Source organism: Trachemys scripta, chromosome 11, assembly GCF_013100865.1.
Source record: "Trachemys scripta elegans isolate TJP31775 chromosome 11, CAS_Tse_1.0, whole genome shotgun sequence".
Classification (NCBI taxonomy): Eukaryota; Metazoa; Chordata; order Testudines; family Emydidae; genus Trachemys; species Trachemys scripta.
The window spans coordinates 53,493,543-53,506,923 of record NC_048308.1 but is presented as its reverse complement, the minus strand read 5'-3'; the positions used below and the strand labels follow the sequence as shown (position 1 = coordinate 53,506,923).

The 13,381-nt window shown below is 39.5% G+C and overlaps 1 protein-coding gene across 5 annotated transcripts in view; it reads left to right on the top strand.

Moving 5' to 3' along the window:
- HECW2 (HECT, C2 and WW domain containing E3 ubiquitin protein ligase 2) overlaps nt 1–13,381 on the top strand; it is a 245,333-nt gene that overhangs the window by 118,447 nt on the left and 113,505 nt on the right. For all 5 annotated transcript variants that reach the window (XM_034785543.1, XM_034785544.1, XM_034785546.1 and 2 more), the window contains one exon: nt 8,816–8,923. In XM_034785543.1, the coding sequence (XP_034641434.1) occupies nt 8,816–8,923 (108 nt within the window). The remainder of the gene's footprint in view (nt 1–8,815; nt 8,924–13,381) is intronic.

Here is a 13,381-nt window from a genome sequence, read left to right as displayed (position 1 = left end):
GAAACAACAAGGAATCAATGAAATTTACAACAAATATTCTTTGTTTCGGTTGTTAGAATTCTTTGTGTTTAATAAAAATCTGAGTGCACTTACGAGCATCACAATAAGAACTAGGATTGATATTTTCAAAGCAGTGCTGTAAAAGTAACGGATGTTAAATCCCCAACATTTAATTGAAAATCTCAGCCTAGAGGTCTCCTGGTGATTGGTGCAAAATTAAGTCCTGGTGTTTTGCATTACTGCTCAATAATGAAAACAAGCAACTTAACTAACATTCTAGTAAAAAAGAAAATACGTAGTGAAAATGTTCAAACTTGAGTAAAATGGAGGAGAGGCAGATCATTCTTTGTAGTATGTTTATTAGAGGAATTGATGTCAGGTCAGTGAAACTCACCTTGAGACAAAAATATACTTGTTAAAAGAATACACTCACTGCACATCAGTTTCCGCAGATCGGGTGACACCTACTTTAAGAGAACACCTGACAGAAATAATAACTTGTCTTAGAAGGATGCTTTGAAACCTTCCCCAGACTGAGATCCACTTTAATAGCTTCTGTAATACATCAGAGCACAAAGCCACCCCTTACCGCTCTCTCGATAAATAGATGTGGAATGTACGTAGTCTTCAATGCACAATAATTTATTGAAATTCATCTAAAATGCTGAATGGCCTAAAACTTTGAAAAATGTAATTTAAAGATTGTTTTAAATTAAGTCTAAAGAACACAAACAGTTATTTTAAAAAATAAAGAAAGCTACAAAACAAGCCATAACAAATCAGAAAGCTTCACATAAAGTAAAACAAATAAATTCCAGAAAAAGAGATTAAGAGGTAAATCCCAGAGGAAGGTAATAGATTAAAGCATGGACAATGTTGCTAGCATCATGATTGGTCTTTTCCAGGCTGTGCTGCATGAATGTTTTTGAAGAGCTTTAGATTGCAAGACCCTTCTAAAGTAATGAATGATAATGACGATACATTTTTTTCATAAATAAAGCCATTCAGCGACTGAATATATTTGAGATCACTTTTTCTCTATGCTGTATATCAAACTCTTTTTAAACCTACTAAAGGAAATGAATTGATTTATACTAACTTTTAAAGTAGTTAAACAGCTATGGGTAGCATATTTTTCTTTTTCACAATGTGAATAGTCCTCCATGAAGGTTCAGTGCTGGAGTATGTGACTTAGAATTTTTTTTTTCCCAAAGGAACAAAATATTTCTCTAAATTTGTGCTCAGTTTAGCTGATACATGTTACAAGCTGTTCTATAACGCAAACTAATGAGCCTGTGGTTGTCTTGTCTCTGTGTTTCATTATCTGCAAGTTTAGGCACTGGGAGCCAGCTTTATAAATGATGCTTCAGCAGCAATGCATTTGTTAATTATGTGAATTCAGAGATAACCTAGAGCAACCTTGATTATTCATTCCACACTAATCCAGACTTTCCTATTATCCAAACAGAATCATGGGTTCCCTGATTTAAGGTGAGAATGTGACTCCATTTCAGATAACAGTTGGTTCCATTTAAGTGCTGCTCTGATAATCAAGGAGGGGCTGCCTGAGTGGCTATTGTAGGGGGTGTTCCTGATGTTCTTCATCGGTGGTGTTTAAGAAAAGAACTGTAAGACTAAGCACCACAACATCTCACTTACAGAGTGCACACTTCAAAGCTTGATGACTGGCTTCCATGTTTATTAACTAAAGATTTTGGGCATCCTCAAACTAGGTGAGTTAGAAGAACCTCATAGGAAGGACCTTCACTTTAGAACCTTCTTAAAAAAACAAAACACATTTGAATTATGAGTTTTGTGAAACAATATGAAGGAGCCATTCTGATTGATCAAGTGATCATAATGTAATGCTATCAGAGAGACCTAGTAACATGGGCACTAACTTTCTGGCCAAGGAGGACTCAACAAGACTCCTCTGAGCCTGTCAATGTGGCTTCTTACTTGGCCAGGGAAGTTGCTCTTGAGTGATGGAAAGCCTTTGCCCATTCATACTTTTCAACAGTTTGGATGCTGCAGGCCAGAGAAACCGAGGCCAGAAAATGAGCATGGATCTGCTCATGGCCATTCAGAGCACTCTTACTATCAGACTAGCCTCAGGCTTAGTAATTTTGTAATGTCTTTAGAAAATTCTGTTTTTAACTCTTATCATTTGTTGGTATTTTATACAAGTTGATTCTGAGGAGGTATATTTTAGGGAGTTTATCCTTTTCTTGGGGCACAGTAGCAAAGACGATATGACAGAGTTTAATAAATCTCTTTTCCTCGCTAGATGCTATAGGATTTCTAATGTCAGATACTCTCCCTTCAGTGGCAGTGCAGATCCTGTGTTGTGACATACTAATAAATGGCAATACATTTAAGGAGGTGTGGTGGGTGTGACTCAGAAGCAATAACACTGCTTACTAAACTATCAGCCTTTGAGAATATTTGACCCTTTAAGTGCTTGGATTCATATTTTGCTGAAACACTTCATTTTCAAATCCCAGTTTACAATTTCAGCTGATTAGAAGAAAGAGGAGAAAACAAGACCAGTTGAAGCTTGCATTCTTTGATGAGGTAGCAGTAATATGTACTTGAAAAGACTCTATGCCAGTGGTTCTCAAACTTTTTTTTTTTTTTTTTTGCAGACCACTTGAAAATTGCTGAAAGTCTCAGCGGACCACTTAATAATCTTATAATCTTTCCAAATGTTGTTTTTACCGTTAGCTAACTATTTTAAAGCACTTTGGATAAAAGCGCTATATTAAAAAAACCCTTAATAATAATTAATGATTTTTTGTTCTATAAATAAAAGCACACAACTCATATTTTAATATCAGTAGTCTTACCTTTCTAATGCGATGGATGTGCCTTCTCTCCCCCGCTGCAGCAGCCCCTGTGCTGGGGCAGGGAAGGAGGGGTGTGTGTCTCTCCCCAGCCACAGCAGCCACAGAGCTGAGACTGGGAAGGAGGGCCATCTCTTCCTGGCAGCTGCAGCCCTGGAGCTGGGGAAAGTTGCCTCATTATCTGGCTGCCACAGCTCTGCATGTCCCAAATCCCCAACCCCCACCCCCTCTTCTCACCTCACTGTCCCCTCCCACCTACCCGCTATTCCCCCAAGGCCACCACCTCACCTTACATAGGCGTTTTCTCCAGGGCCCAGGCACCTAATTAGTGGAGCCACGCCTGCATGGCTCCACTAATTAGGTGGGTGGCCCTTCATTTTCTTGTGTGCGCCCACCCACCTTAGAGGGAACTGTCCGCAGACCACCTGAATCGAGCTCGCGGACCACAGTTTGAAAACCTCTGCTCTATGCTTTAAGTCTTCAAGCCTGGGATTTTTGTAAGTATAGGAGAAACCTAACCCCTACTGATAATTCCATAGTTGAATGTAAAACTACTACAGTGTACCCTATTCTATCATTCCTAGGCAATCAATATATTTTCAACAAAGCAAGAATTATCAAGTAAGGGAGAGCCTTCTGTTTTGTAGTTATATGACAGTGATCATTAGTCGTCTCTCTCGATTTGAGACATGAAGCTGTGGATCTCTCTTGAGCTATTTAGTCATGGATTTAACAAATATGGTAAATCTTTGATTGCCAGCCAATCAAAAAAGGTCCTTCTTTCATGGTTATTATTTTTTAGAAGGTTATATTTGATGCATTGGATAATGTAGCTGTTATTATGACTTTGTAAATGTGGGAAAAATCCCAGATGATATTTTTATAGCTCTTTAGTATTTTGCATATTAAAATTATATTGAATAAAGTCAAATATGTTTTGACTGGATGCCTGTCATACTCTTTGCATTGAAAAATGAGCTGCTCCATAATGGTATCTTGAAATCAAATTGTAATTTTAAAAAACACCTGACATGATTTTTGTTAATGAAATTTAAAAAACACAAACTTTGTTAAACATTATTTTTCAGATGTTTTCCTCTTACAATTCGAAATCATGTATGTCAAATCTTATTTGGTCCCCAGGATACATAGTTGTATGGATTTCTGACCATACAGACTTGGGCTTGATTCATCAAACAAAAGGGTGTTTAATTTTCATTGTACCTGTGTGCTTGGAAGCAGCTCTACCAGCAAGGTCTTTCGGCTTGGATGGGGATGCAGGCAGAATGGCTGCTCTCTGCCATAGGAGAGCAGGTTTAAACTCTGTCTGGGGCTCCATAGAAATGCTACCAGTGCAGACTGCTGAGGGCCATGGGTAGAATCAGGTGGTCTCTGGAGACTTTTCTCTGGGAGAAAGAAAATTTTCTGTTTCATTTTCTCCATTCGAGCCCTGTAGATTCCCCCATTTCACCTTGATATAGATCTCCCCATCCAGATCTTTCATTGTGACCGTCTAGCCTCAGACCCATTCAAAGTACGCAAGTACTACTACTTAATTAGCCAGGAAGACCACACCAGAGTGATGCATTTCTTCTATCCTCTCTACAGAAATCCCAGTTTCTGTTGTAATTCCAGGAATTCAGTCCAATAATGGCTTGTGTGTTCACTAGTGTTAGAATGCCTAGTGGCTAAACAGGGAATATATTGTCAGTGTTACTGTAAAAACTGATTATCCAGGGGAACAAAATAAAAAGACAGCAATTAAAAGCTGAGACAGCATGATGAAGCTAGCACTATAGTAGAAAAGGGAATAAGAACTATAAGAATAGTGCAGTTAGAGTCTGAAAAGTGACTGTAAAAATGGCAGCTTCTTACTCAACAAGGCTGTTCGCTATACATATCCCAACTTATGTCTGTTGATAGCAATGACACAAATCTGTTTTTATTCTAGGTATCCCTGCAGAGTTAACAATGGAAAGGAAAAATTAGTTGGCTTCTATTCCTTTTTCCGCATTGTCTGCAGGATTGTTCACTAAGGTCCAGTCAGTTATGCCTGTGCAAAACTGTGGGCAGTAGTAGTTTTGCACAATTGTCACAGAAGACACAATTTGAGGACATTGGGTTACACAGGTGGATCTGGGAGCCTAATTTGTCTGAAGAACTTTTATTATTGATTATGAGGCAGGAGAAGAAAAAAATTCATCTTGATTCTCAGATTCCAGGTTTCGTTTACAGGGCTAGTAGTGTTTTTTTGTTTTGTTTTGTTTTATTTACTCATAAACTGAACAGTTTGATCGGGAAGTAATTGAGACGTGGTAAACATGGAACCACTTGATACTATTTGAACAAGTCATTTTTTTGGAGTAGATCAGCACTTTAAAAGAACTTAGCTGAATCCCACATCCACCAAATTCTACTACATCATTATGTAGCAATTGTTAATTTCTAGAGCTTGTTGTATCTGATCGAACATTGTTAGGGTTTTTTCCCTCCCAGGCAAAGAGATAGTAACCACATACAGGAATTTGGGGATCTTGCATTGCTAGAGCGGAAATTTGATTTGGCAAATTACAGATGTATGAAGACTGTATTTTATTGCATGTTATATGTTGTGGTCATTGATTTTAGACAAATTGTTTGGCACAGATTCCAGCTCAGTCAGCCAGCTGAACAAATAGCAGTTGGATTAACTGCCAAAAAAGGGTCTACGATTGCTTAAAATTGAAGTTGCCCATGGATGAATGCAGTAATCCTGGCCTGTGGCTTTCAGTCCTCTTCAGCATTTTGACTGCAGTTCAACAGACCAAGGACCAAAGAACTAGTTTCTGAGACTTTAGTTCAGAGTTTTAGTTCTGTGTGTTTGTGTGTGTGAGAGTGAGAGAGTCAGTTCATAGGTAGATTTTTTGTTGTATATTTGTATATTAGTTTAGTTTTCATTTTTATTGGTGTGTAAGGAAAAAGTTTTTTTGTTTAAATCCATGCATTGAAGTTTTAAATTATCTTCCTACTGATAATCATTCTTCCAGTTGAATGACATCACACAAATAGCAAATAACCATATTAAAAAAAAAAATTGCCTCGCCCCCAAACAAACATAAATTATGTGGATTGAGCCATCTCGCAAATCTTTCATTTTTATTAATTTTCCCCACCTCTGTGTTATACTAGCAGTTGAAGCACCAAGGCTGACTATACTTTGATTTAGAAGCATGGTTAGAAATGGCAGTGTTTTTGATGAAAGGGGAGAGAAGCAGGATGCTAACTATGTAGGATATTGTTTTACATCCTGACTAAACAAATTGAAGTGTTAGGAAAATCTGGAATCTTCTCAACTACTCAAGATTTCAGAGGCAGCTTGCACCTTGTGCAGTTTCTTCATTTAAGGCCTGATCCAAAGCCCATTGAAGTCCATGGAAAGACTCCCAATGACTTTAGTGGATGATACAAACGCCCCTTGGCAAAGGGTCCCCTCTTCTTTGCAAACAACTCTCATCTCAGACCTGACAAACTTGCCTCATCAAACACACTGCTTACAGGGTATTTGTCCATAAAGGGTAACATGTAAGGTCTCTATTGAAAGCTTGTCACTTATTAATGTTCATAATCTATGCGTGATGTGTGTTCAGATAATGTTTAAGGATTAGTGTAACTATATTGACATTTATGCCCTTATGGCCATAAGGTTAAAAGACATCACCAGGGAGTAATATCAGGTGATGATAGCTTACTTATGTATCAGGGAATTGCCATCCCTCCCTGGTTAGCTGGTGAGGTAATGAAAAGTACAATTGTCTACCATTGCCCCATCATAGAACAGGCAATGGAAAGATATCAAAGACAACTGCAAGCAACTGAAACCACATGGAGGTTAACAAAAAAAAAAAAAAAAGGGGGGGAGGAACATTATAGCAGACAAAGGGAAGAGACACTCTGGATCCATTCATTGAGGAGACATCTTGTTGAGTGGGGGTGTTTTTAATGAAAGGTTAGATCCTGGATCATGTGAAGCCAACAGGGCTTGCAATAGACTGAACTTTGGGTGGGAACCTACTTTGTTCGATAGGAAAGGTAGCTATAAATAAGTGCAGGCTTTGCTTCAAGTTTGATGGTTTTGTTTTGTAACCATTTGATTCCATCACTGTCTCTTGTTTCCAGTGGAATCTCTGTTCTTTCTTAAATAAAGCTTCTTTTGTTTCATTACAAGTGCTGTGTGTTACATAGGAGTGGTGGTTTAAAGTGAAACTGGTAAACGGGTACTTTTTTGGTAGCTTATATGTTCTTCTAGGTAAACTAATTGTATAACTAATTGTGGTACCATGATTCAGGAGAATACTGTACACACACAGAGCTGAATATTCAGTGTAGAGAATTCAGCTAAGATATATATATCACACACACACACACACACACACACATATATATGTGTGACATTTTAAATAATAAAACTGTATTGCTCTTCTTTTCTTTCTTAGATAGCATACACATTTCTAGGAACATAGGGCTGAATTCTACGACCCTCATTCATGTGAGTGCTCTCATCAAGTCCAAAAAGACTACTTGCATGAATAAGGACTGCACATTAAAACCCACAGAAGGCTAAATTTTCAGTGAATACATTTTAAGAGTGTAGCAATGTGCACTCATGCCCGTGCAATTAAATAGAAATATTTTTTAAAATTAACATGGGTAAACAAGTGCAATGAGAGGGAAGGATCTGTGAGCCTAGTAATGTGCCTACCAAAGCATGTGAGCTCAACTAAACTTGTAAAATATCAGGGTGAACTTTTTGTATAAATAATTCCACATTGACTTACATCAGCTTGTCTGTTGGCAGTCAACTCCTTTTGTGCACTCCTTTGCCCTCTGTGAACAGCTTCTCAGCTGGCATTCCTTTCAGTCAAACAAGAGCCTGGGTAACTGAAAAGTAAGTTGTCACCTGGTGAAAATCTATTTTTAATGATGCCAACACCAAAATGTTAATTAACTTAAAAGAGTAAGATTTTCCTCTCCCAATCCTTCTTTACTATTTCACAGACACCATGCATTCTATTAAGTGCCTGATCCTGTGCATTGCTGAGAGCATCTTATAGGTTTTGAACACCGTGAACACCTACTGGAGTCAGCTAAGAACTGAGTGTGCTGAGTTGCCCTATAGCAGTTGCTTGGCATCTTGCAGGACAAGACCTTAAGAGCATTAAACCTCCTCCTTTCTTCTCTTTGTTTAAAAAAAAATATATTAAAAAGAAATTGATGTACCTGAACCACTATATTGCTGGTCTGTCCATCGAGTTTCAATATATTACAGCTGGGGAATGCTGGATTGTCACATGACAGAGAGAGTGGGACTGCTCTGATGAGAATGTACAATGTGGCACCTCTAAAATGAAAAACATAGTGGTGTTTTCAGTTGTAACATGCTGCTTGTTCCCATTAGCCTAGATATTGAAATTAACACCAAGTGAAGTCTTGTAATTTAATACTTTGCCTTTGCAGGTTACCTTTAACAAGATGCCATACATTTACTATATTTATATATCTGTCTGTTCTCTTTGCATAAATGGATATAAATACCAGCAGTGAAGTGAAAGGCCATTTATGATTGACCGTTTAATTTGAGTTCTCAAAGTCCCTATTTTAATCCCCATTAGTTTGGACAAGAAACCACCACAAACAAGCATTCTATTTTGTGCAAGATCCAAAATTAATGGTCTTTTGGTTTAATGGGATACTCAAAAAAGAAAAAAAAACCACCAACCAAACCTGCAGATTATAAAGAAAAGGGGTTATTTATCCAAAGAACTGTAGATTATTAAATGTGAAATAATGTTAAGGCCTCTTTCTTGTTGCTAGTCATTTCCTGGCTACTATCACCTGACATCTCTCTGGGTTACATGCTGGGCAGAATCCACTGATGTTAGTGGCTAATATTAATTACCGTTTTACAGAAAAGGGTTTTCTTTTTGCTGTTCCAGATGAAAATTCTCCTGCCAATTTCTGGGATTCCAAGAACCGGGGAGTGACGGGCACGCAAAAAGGACAAATCGTATGGCGAATTGAACCTGGCCCCTATTTTATGGAACGTAAGTACCTATGTGTGTAATACAGGGTGGGCATGGACATGGAAACAAGCAGTCCCTAGGGGTTATTAGTTGCTATGACTTTTTGTCAAAGTCTACTAAACAAAGTAGCTTATGGTTAGTGATATTTCCATGTCTGACAGCATTTTGAAATCACCTCTGTTAGCTGTTTTTACACAGAGCCACGCATTGGAAGGGAAAACTGAACAGACCCTAGAGTTTCCCTGAGTGTCTTTAGCATATTGCCACATGTGGGGCTGCTTTGTAGCGCCCCTGCAGCATCAGGCATGGCACTATAGGCATGCCCTGCCTTAGACTAGAAGTTGTGTCTGCTAGGGATGTAAAATATTAAATGGTTAACCGGTAAGCATTAGTCTTATCAGATAACCGACCCTAACCATTAACCTTCATCCCCGGAGTCGGCCAGCATTAGCAGCCAGTCAGTCTATCCCAGTTCCATTCCGTTTAATTGGTTAACCAATTAAATTACATTTTAATCCTTTAAATGGATAATTTTTTTAATGGATATTTACAACCCTAGTGGCCACTGGAGCAGGGTGGCCCTGCCATCAACTCGGCATCATTATCTAAAAACAGTCAAATAGAATAAGAAATGCTGTCTGTGCTTTTAAAAAAAACAAACCTCAAAGGCATGCACTTAGTCCTACCTAAGGCCCTGACCTGATCCTAGGACTCGGGGCTGCACTAGAGAGCTCCTCCCCTGTTCCAGTCTCACCCAGTTCTGCTTCTGAGACTGAGAAGAAGAAGTCAAGCGTCCTTAACTGTCCTGCTGGCTCCAGATTAGTCACTGTCTCCTCCTGTCCCTTCTAGATCTGTGGAAATTAAGTCTTGTTGGTAGCCTGGCCTGAGCAGGGGCATGTCATGGCAGCAACTCCTCCAGCTGGGGGCAGAGAAGAACTGATAGACCCCCTCACAGTTATGTATAGAGGAAGTAAGGGTATGTATCCCTGGGCCTTTGAAGCACCCTTTGGGTGCTTTCTAAGACATGCAGCTGAAGAAAAAGATGTGCATTTTTACTCCAGGAATGTTCTTCCACTCTGAGACCTAGTTTATAGTAGGAAAAAAGATACTTCTATATGTAGCACCATACATATGCTTGGCCCTTTAGATAAAAGTTGTAAGAAAACGGGGTCCCTGCCCCCAAGGAGTTAATAATCTGTCTGCAATCATTATTCTTTTTGCTGGTGTTCAACTAAGTAAATCAGCAAGAGTTCGTGAGAGGAGCTAAAGGCCCAAGGGTATGAAGAGAGGGTGTGGCTGGTAGGGTGTTTTGACCCCAGATCTTTAAAACTTTTTCCCTGTTCCCTCTCTGTAATAGCTAGAGTGTGATAGCCTGGTGCAAAACTCACCTTTTACACCTTCCTGTCAGGAAACAAGTGTTGGATAGAGCTGGGTAGTGGTTGCGTGGGGAGGATGATTGATTCTTGTATCTGTATTATTGCTAGAGGATTTGATTTGATTTGATTTGATTGGGCGTAATTGGCAAATCTGGTTGTTAATGTGCTTCTAAACGATTTTCAAGGGTGTCCTGAGCAGTGGATGATGGGAGCTTTTATTGTAGAGTAGTAAAACTCCAAATGTGTAAATAATGAAATATATGCATGTTTTGTTTGTAATAAATACATATAATTTTGGGGATCTTTTAAAAAAATTGACTTAAAAGTAAAAGGTTAGAACTGCTTTAAAATTTTCTGTTTTTTTAAATGAAACTTTTTCTGGAAATTTTCTATTTCAATCATTCATTTTCTGTTTGTTTTATTTTATTTTATTAAAAAACTGAATATTTGCAGGAGGAATTTTAGGGAGAAAAATCAAAACTTTTTTCCACCATGACTAACCGCTGTACATATCCTTCAAGAAGTTTTATGTACCTTATATACACTTTATTAAGTGTATTAAAATACACTTGATTTTTAGAACAGTCATCTATCCCATCAAGGGTCTGTGCATTTCATAACATAGTTCTGAAAGTACAATAGAACATTATAGAAACATAATAAAAAGTCCTAATAGAATAAAAATGAAATTAATTCAGAGAATCCATTACCATAAAAGAAATGTGTGGGGTGGAGGAGAAGTATAGGCTAGGAAGCTAATAAACACTGGGGGCAAGAGAAACGTCAAATTGTTTTGGCAATATTTTAGATGTGGACGGATGTCTGGGGAACACACTTAGGCCCATCACAGAAAATGTACAATTGCCTGCTGACCTGAGGTGCAATGTTTGGATCTGTAAATGGCTGGTTTTGTGCAGATACAACGTACCATCAAGATCAGAGTCAAGGTGGATATTTAAAATATACTTGGGTTCCAGGGGTAGGGCTTTAAAAACCAGCAATGTTAGCTTAAAATCAGCCAGCCACTTCACAGGCAGCTAACATAAAGAATGCAAGCCAGGTGTAATGTGATCACTGTTGTTTTTGGCATTTAACAATTATGCCACTGTATTATGAACGAGGGAAAGTCAATCTAATACTGTGTTCATGAGCACAGGTTATTCCTATTGCAATGTGTCCCGGGATGAATATGCCACTAGTAGTATGCGTTTCCATTGACGGCATGACCACAAGTGACACCCAACTATTAACCTAACTTCCTACAATAGGGAGTCAGCATGAATGATATGTCATGTAGGTGACAGCTCTCCTTCTGCAAGACTTGTGTTCTTTCAGGGTTGAAGTTAAGGTGGTAGATGGATGCATTAGACCTAATATTTTCCAAACACTCCTCCAGAGCAGTGACCCTCAGGCTAAAGCTATATAGTTGTTTCCTCAGTGTGTGAGTGATACTCTACCCTGTGTTTAGAAATGGACTCACCAGGAGACTCCATGTAATTGAAAATACGGGTCATAATATAGATCCTTGGGGTTTGCCGTATTTAAATCTTAGTGATGACACATATTTGTCCATCAGCACCATATTACTGCTCTTTTCTTGGAATGACTGGAACAACTAAAAGACAGTTCCAGGCACCACACCAATGTCCTTTATTTGCTGAAACTACCATCCATAGTCAGTGTGTCAAATGCTACTGAGGGCCCAGCATGAACAAAATGACTAGTTGACCACAATGCAAAACCAGCAAGAGACTTATTTGTGACCCTGACAAGCATAGCCTAAATGCCAAAGTCTAGTACTCAAATTGGAAGTATTGGTATTCCAGTGCACCTGAAGTTGAGTAGTTGCTACTTTCTCAGTTCTCTTTCTCAAATGGTGCAGGTATGAGACCTGGTGGTAAGTGACAAATACTCAAGTGTGAAAAGAAGGTTTCTTGTCTAAAGATAGCCAGCATACTCACTAAGAAAGGTGTTGATAATACCTGTTAAAAATGGCAACACAGCCACACCATGTGCTAAATAATCAAGATGGTCTACAAGGAATCTGGAATGCCCAATTCCATCACATTAGCTTTTTTCAATGGGAGTTGGGTGGATTGGGCCAAAGGCTCCTTCTACCATCCCCAAAGCTTACATCCTCTTCAGAGAGGCATTTTACATTTTATGCCCTGATTCAGAAAGCTGCTTACCTATAAGTATGTGAGTAGTCCCAGTCAAGTCAAGTGGATTGGTTATATGTTTAAAGTTAGGCACATGGTTTAGTACCCATTAAGGCCCTGATTTATGGTATCTTCAATCCAGGGCCGGCTCTGGGGAGAGAGAGAAGGGGGGTGGCCAGGGCTTCAGCGGGGTGCTGCCACGCGGCCCCTCCCACCATGTCCCCTGCCGGGAGGGCTCCGCACCGCTCCGGTCAGCTGCGGGGGGAAGGACGCGGGCTGCCCTGCCAGGCTTGCTGCAGGGCGCTCCTGTCCTCCACGCCGCTGCCCCCTACAGGGCGGCTGGAGTGGAACAACAACAACAAACAAACAAACAAAAAGCGGCTGTGCCACCCTAGGATTGGGCGGAATGCTGCCTCCTACAAGCTGCCGCCCCAAGCACCAGCTTGCTCGGCTGGTGCCTGGAGCCGGCCCTGCTTCAATCCCTCTAGTTTAGTTCCTCCACGCATTCAGTTCTCCCATCCTATAACCTCCCCTTACGGAACCATCTTCCATTCACACCATTGCCAAACACATAACAAACACAAAGGAAGAACTCTTCTTTTCCTCCCCTCAACTCAAACAAACCACAAAAAGCAGACACAAAAGGTGGCAGGGGAAATTGTCTTTGTTACGAAAATGGTGAGTTTCATTCACTCCCCCAATACACTCCCCCCCCCCCGAAGAATCAACAAAACAAAGACGATCAAGGAAAACTCATATCCTGACGCAAAAGTCAACAAAAAAGCCTGAAAAGACTCTCTTCTAAATAAATGCTCTAACTAGTAATCAAAACAAAGACCAAAAATAATCATAATTGTACACACACTGACATGCTCCAAAAATATCCACAACCAGTACAGATGGGAGTGAGCAGGGGATGAAAAGGAAGGGTGAAATGAAGCACC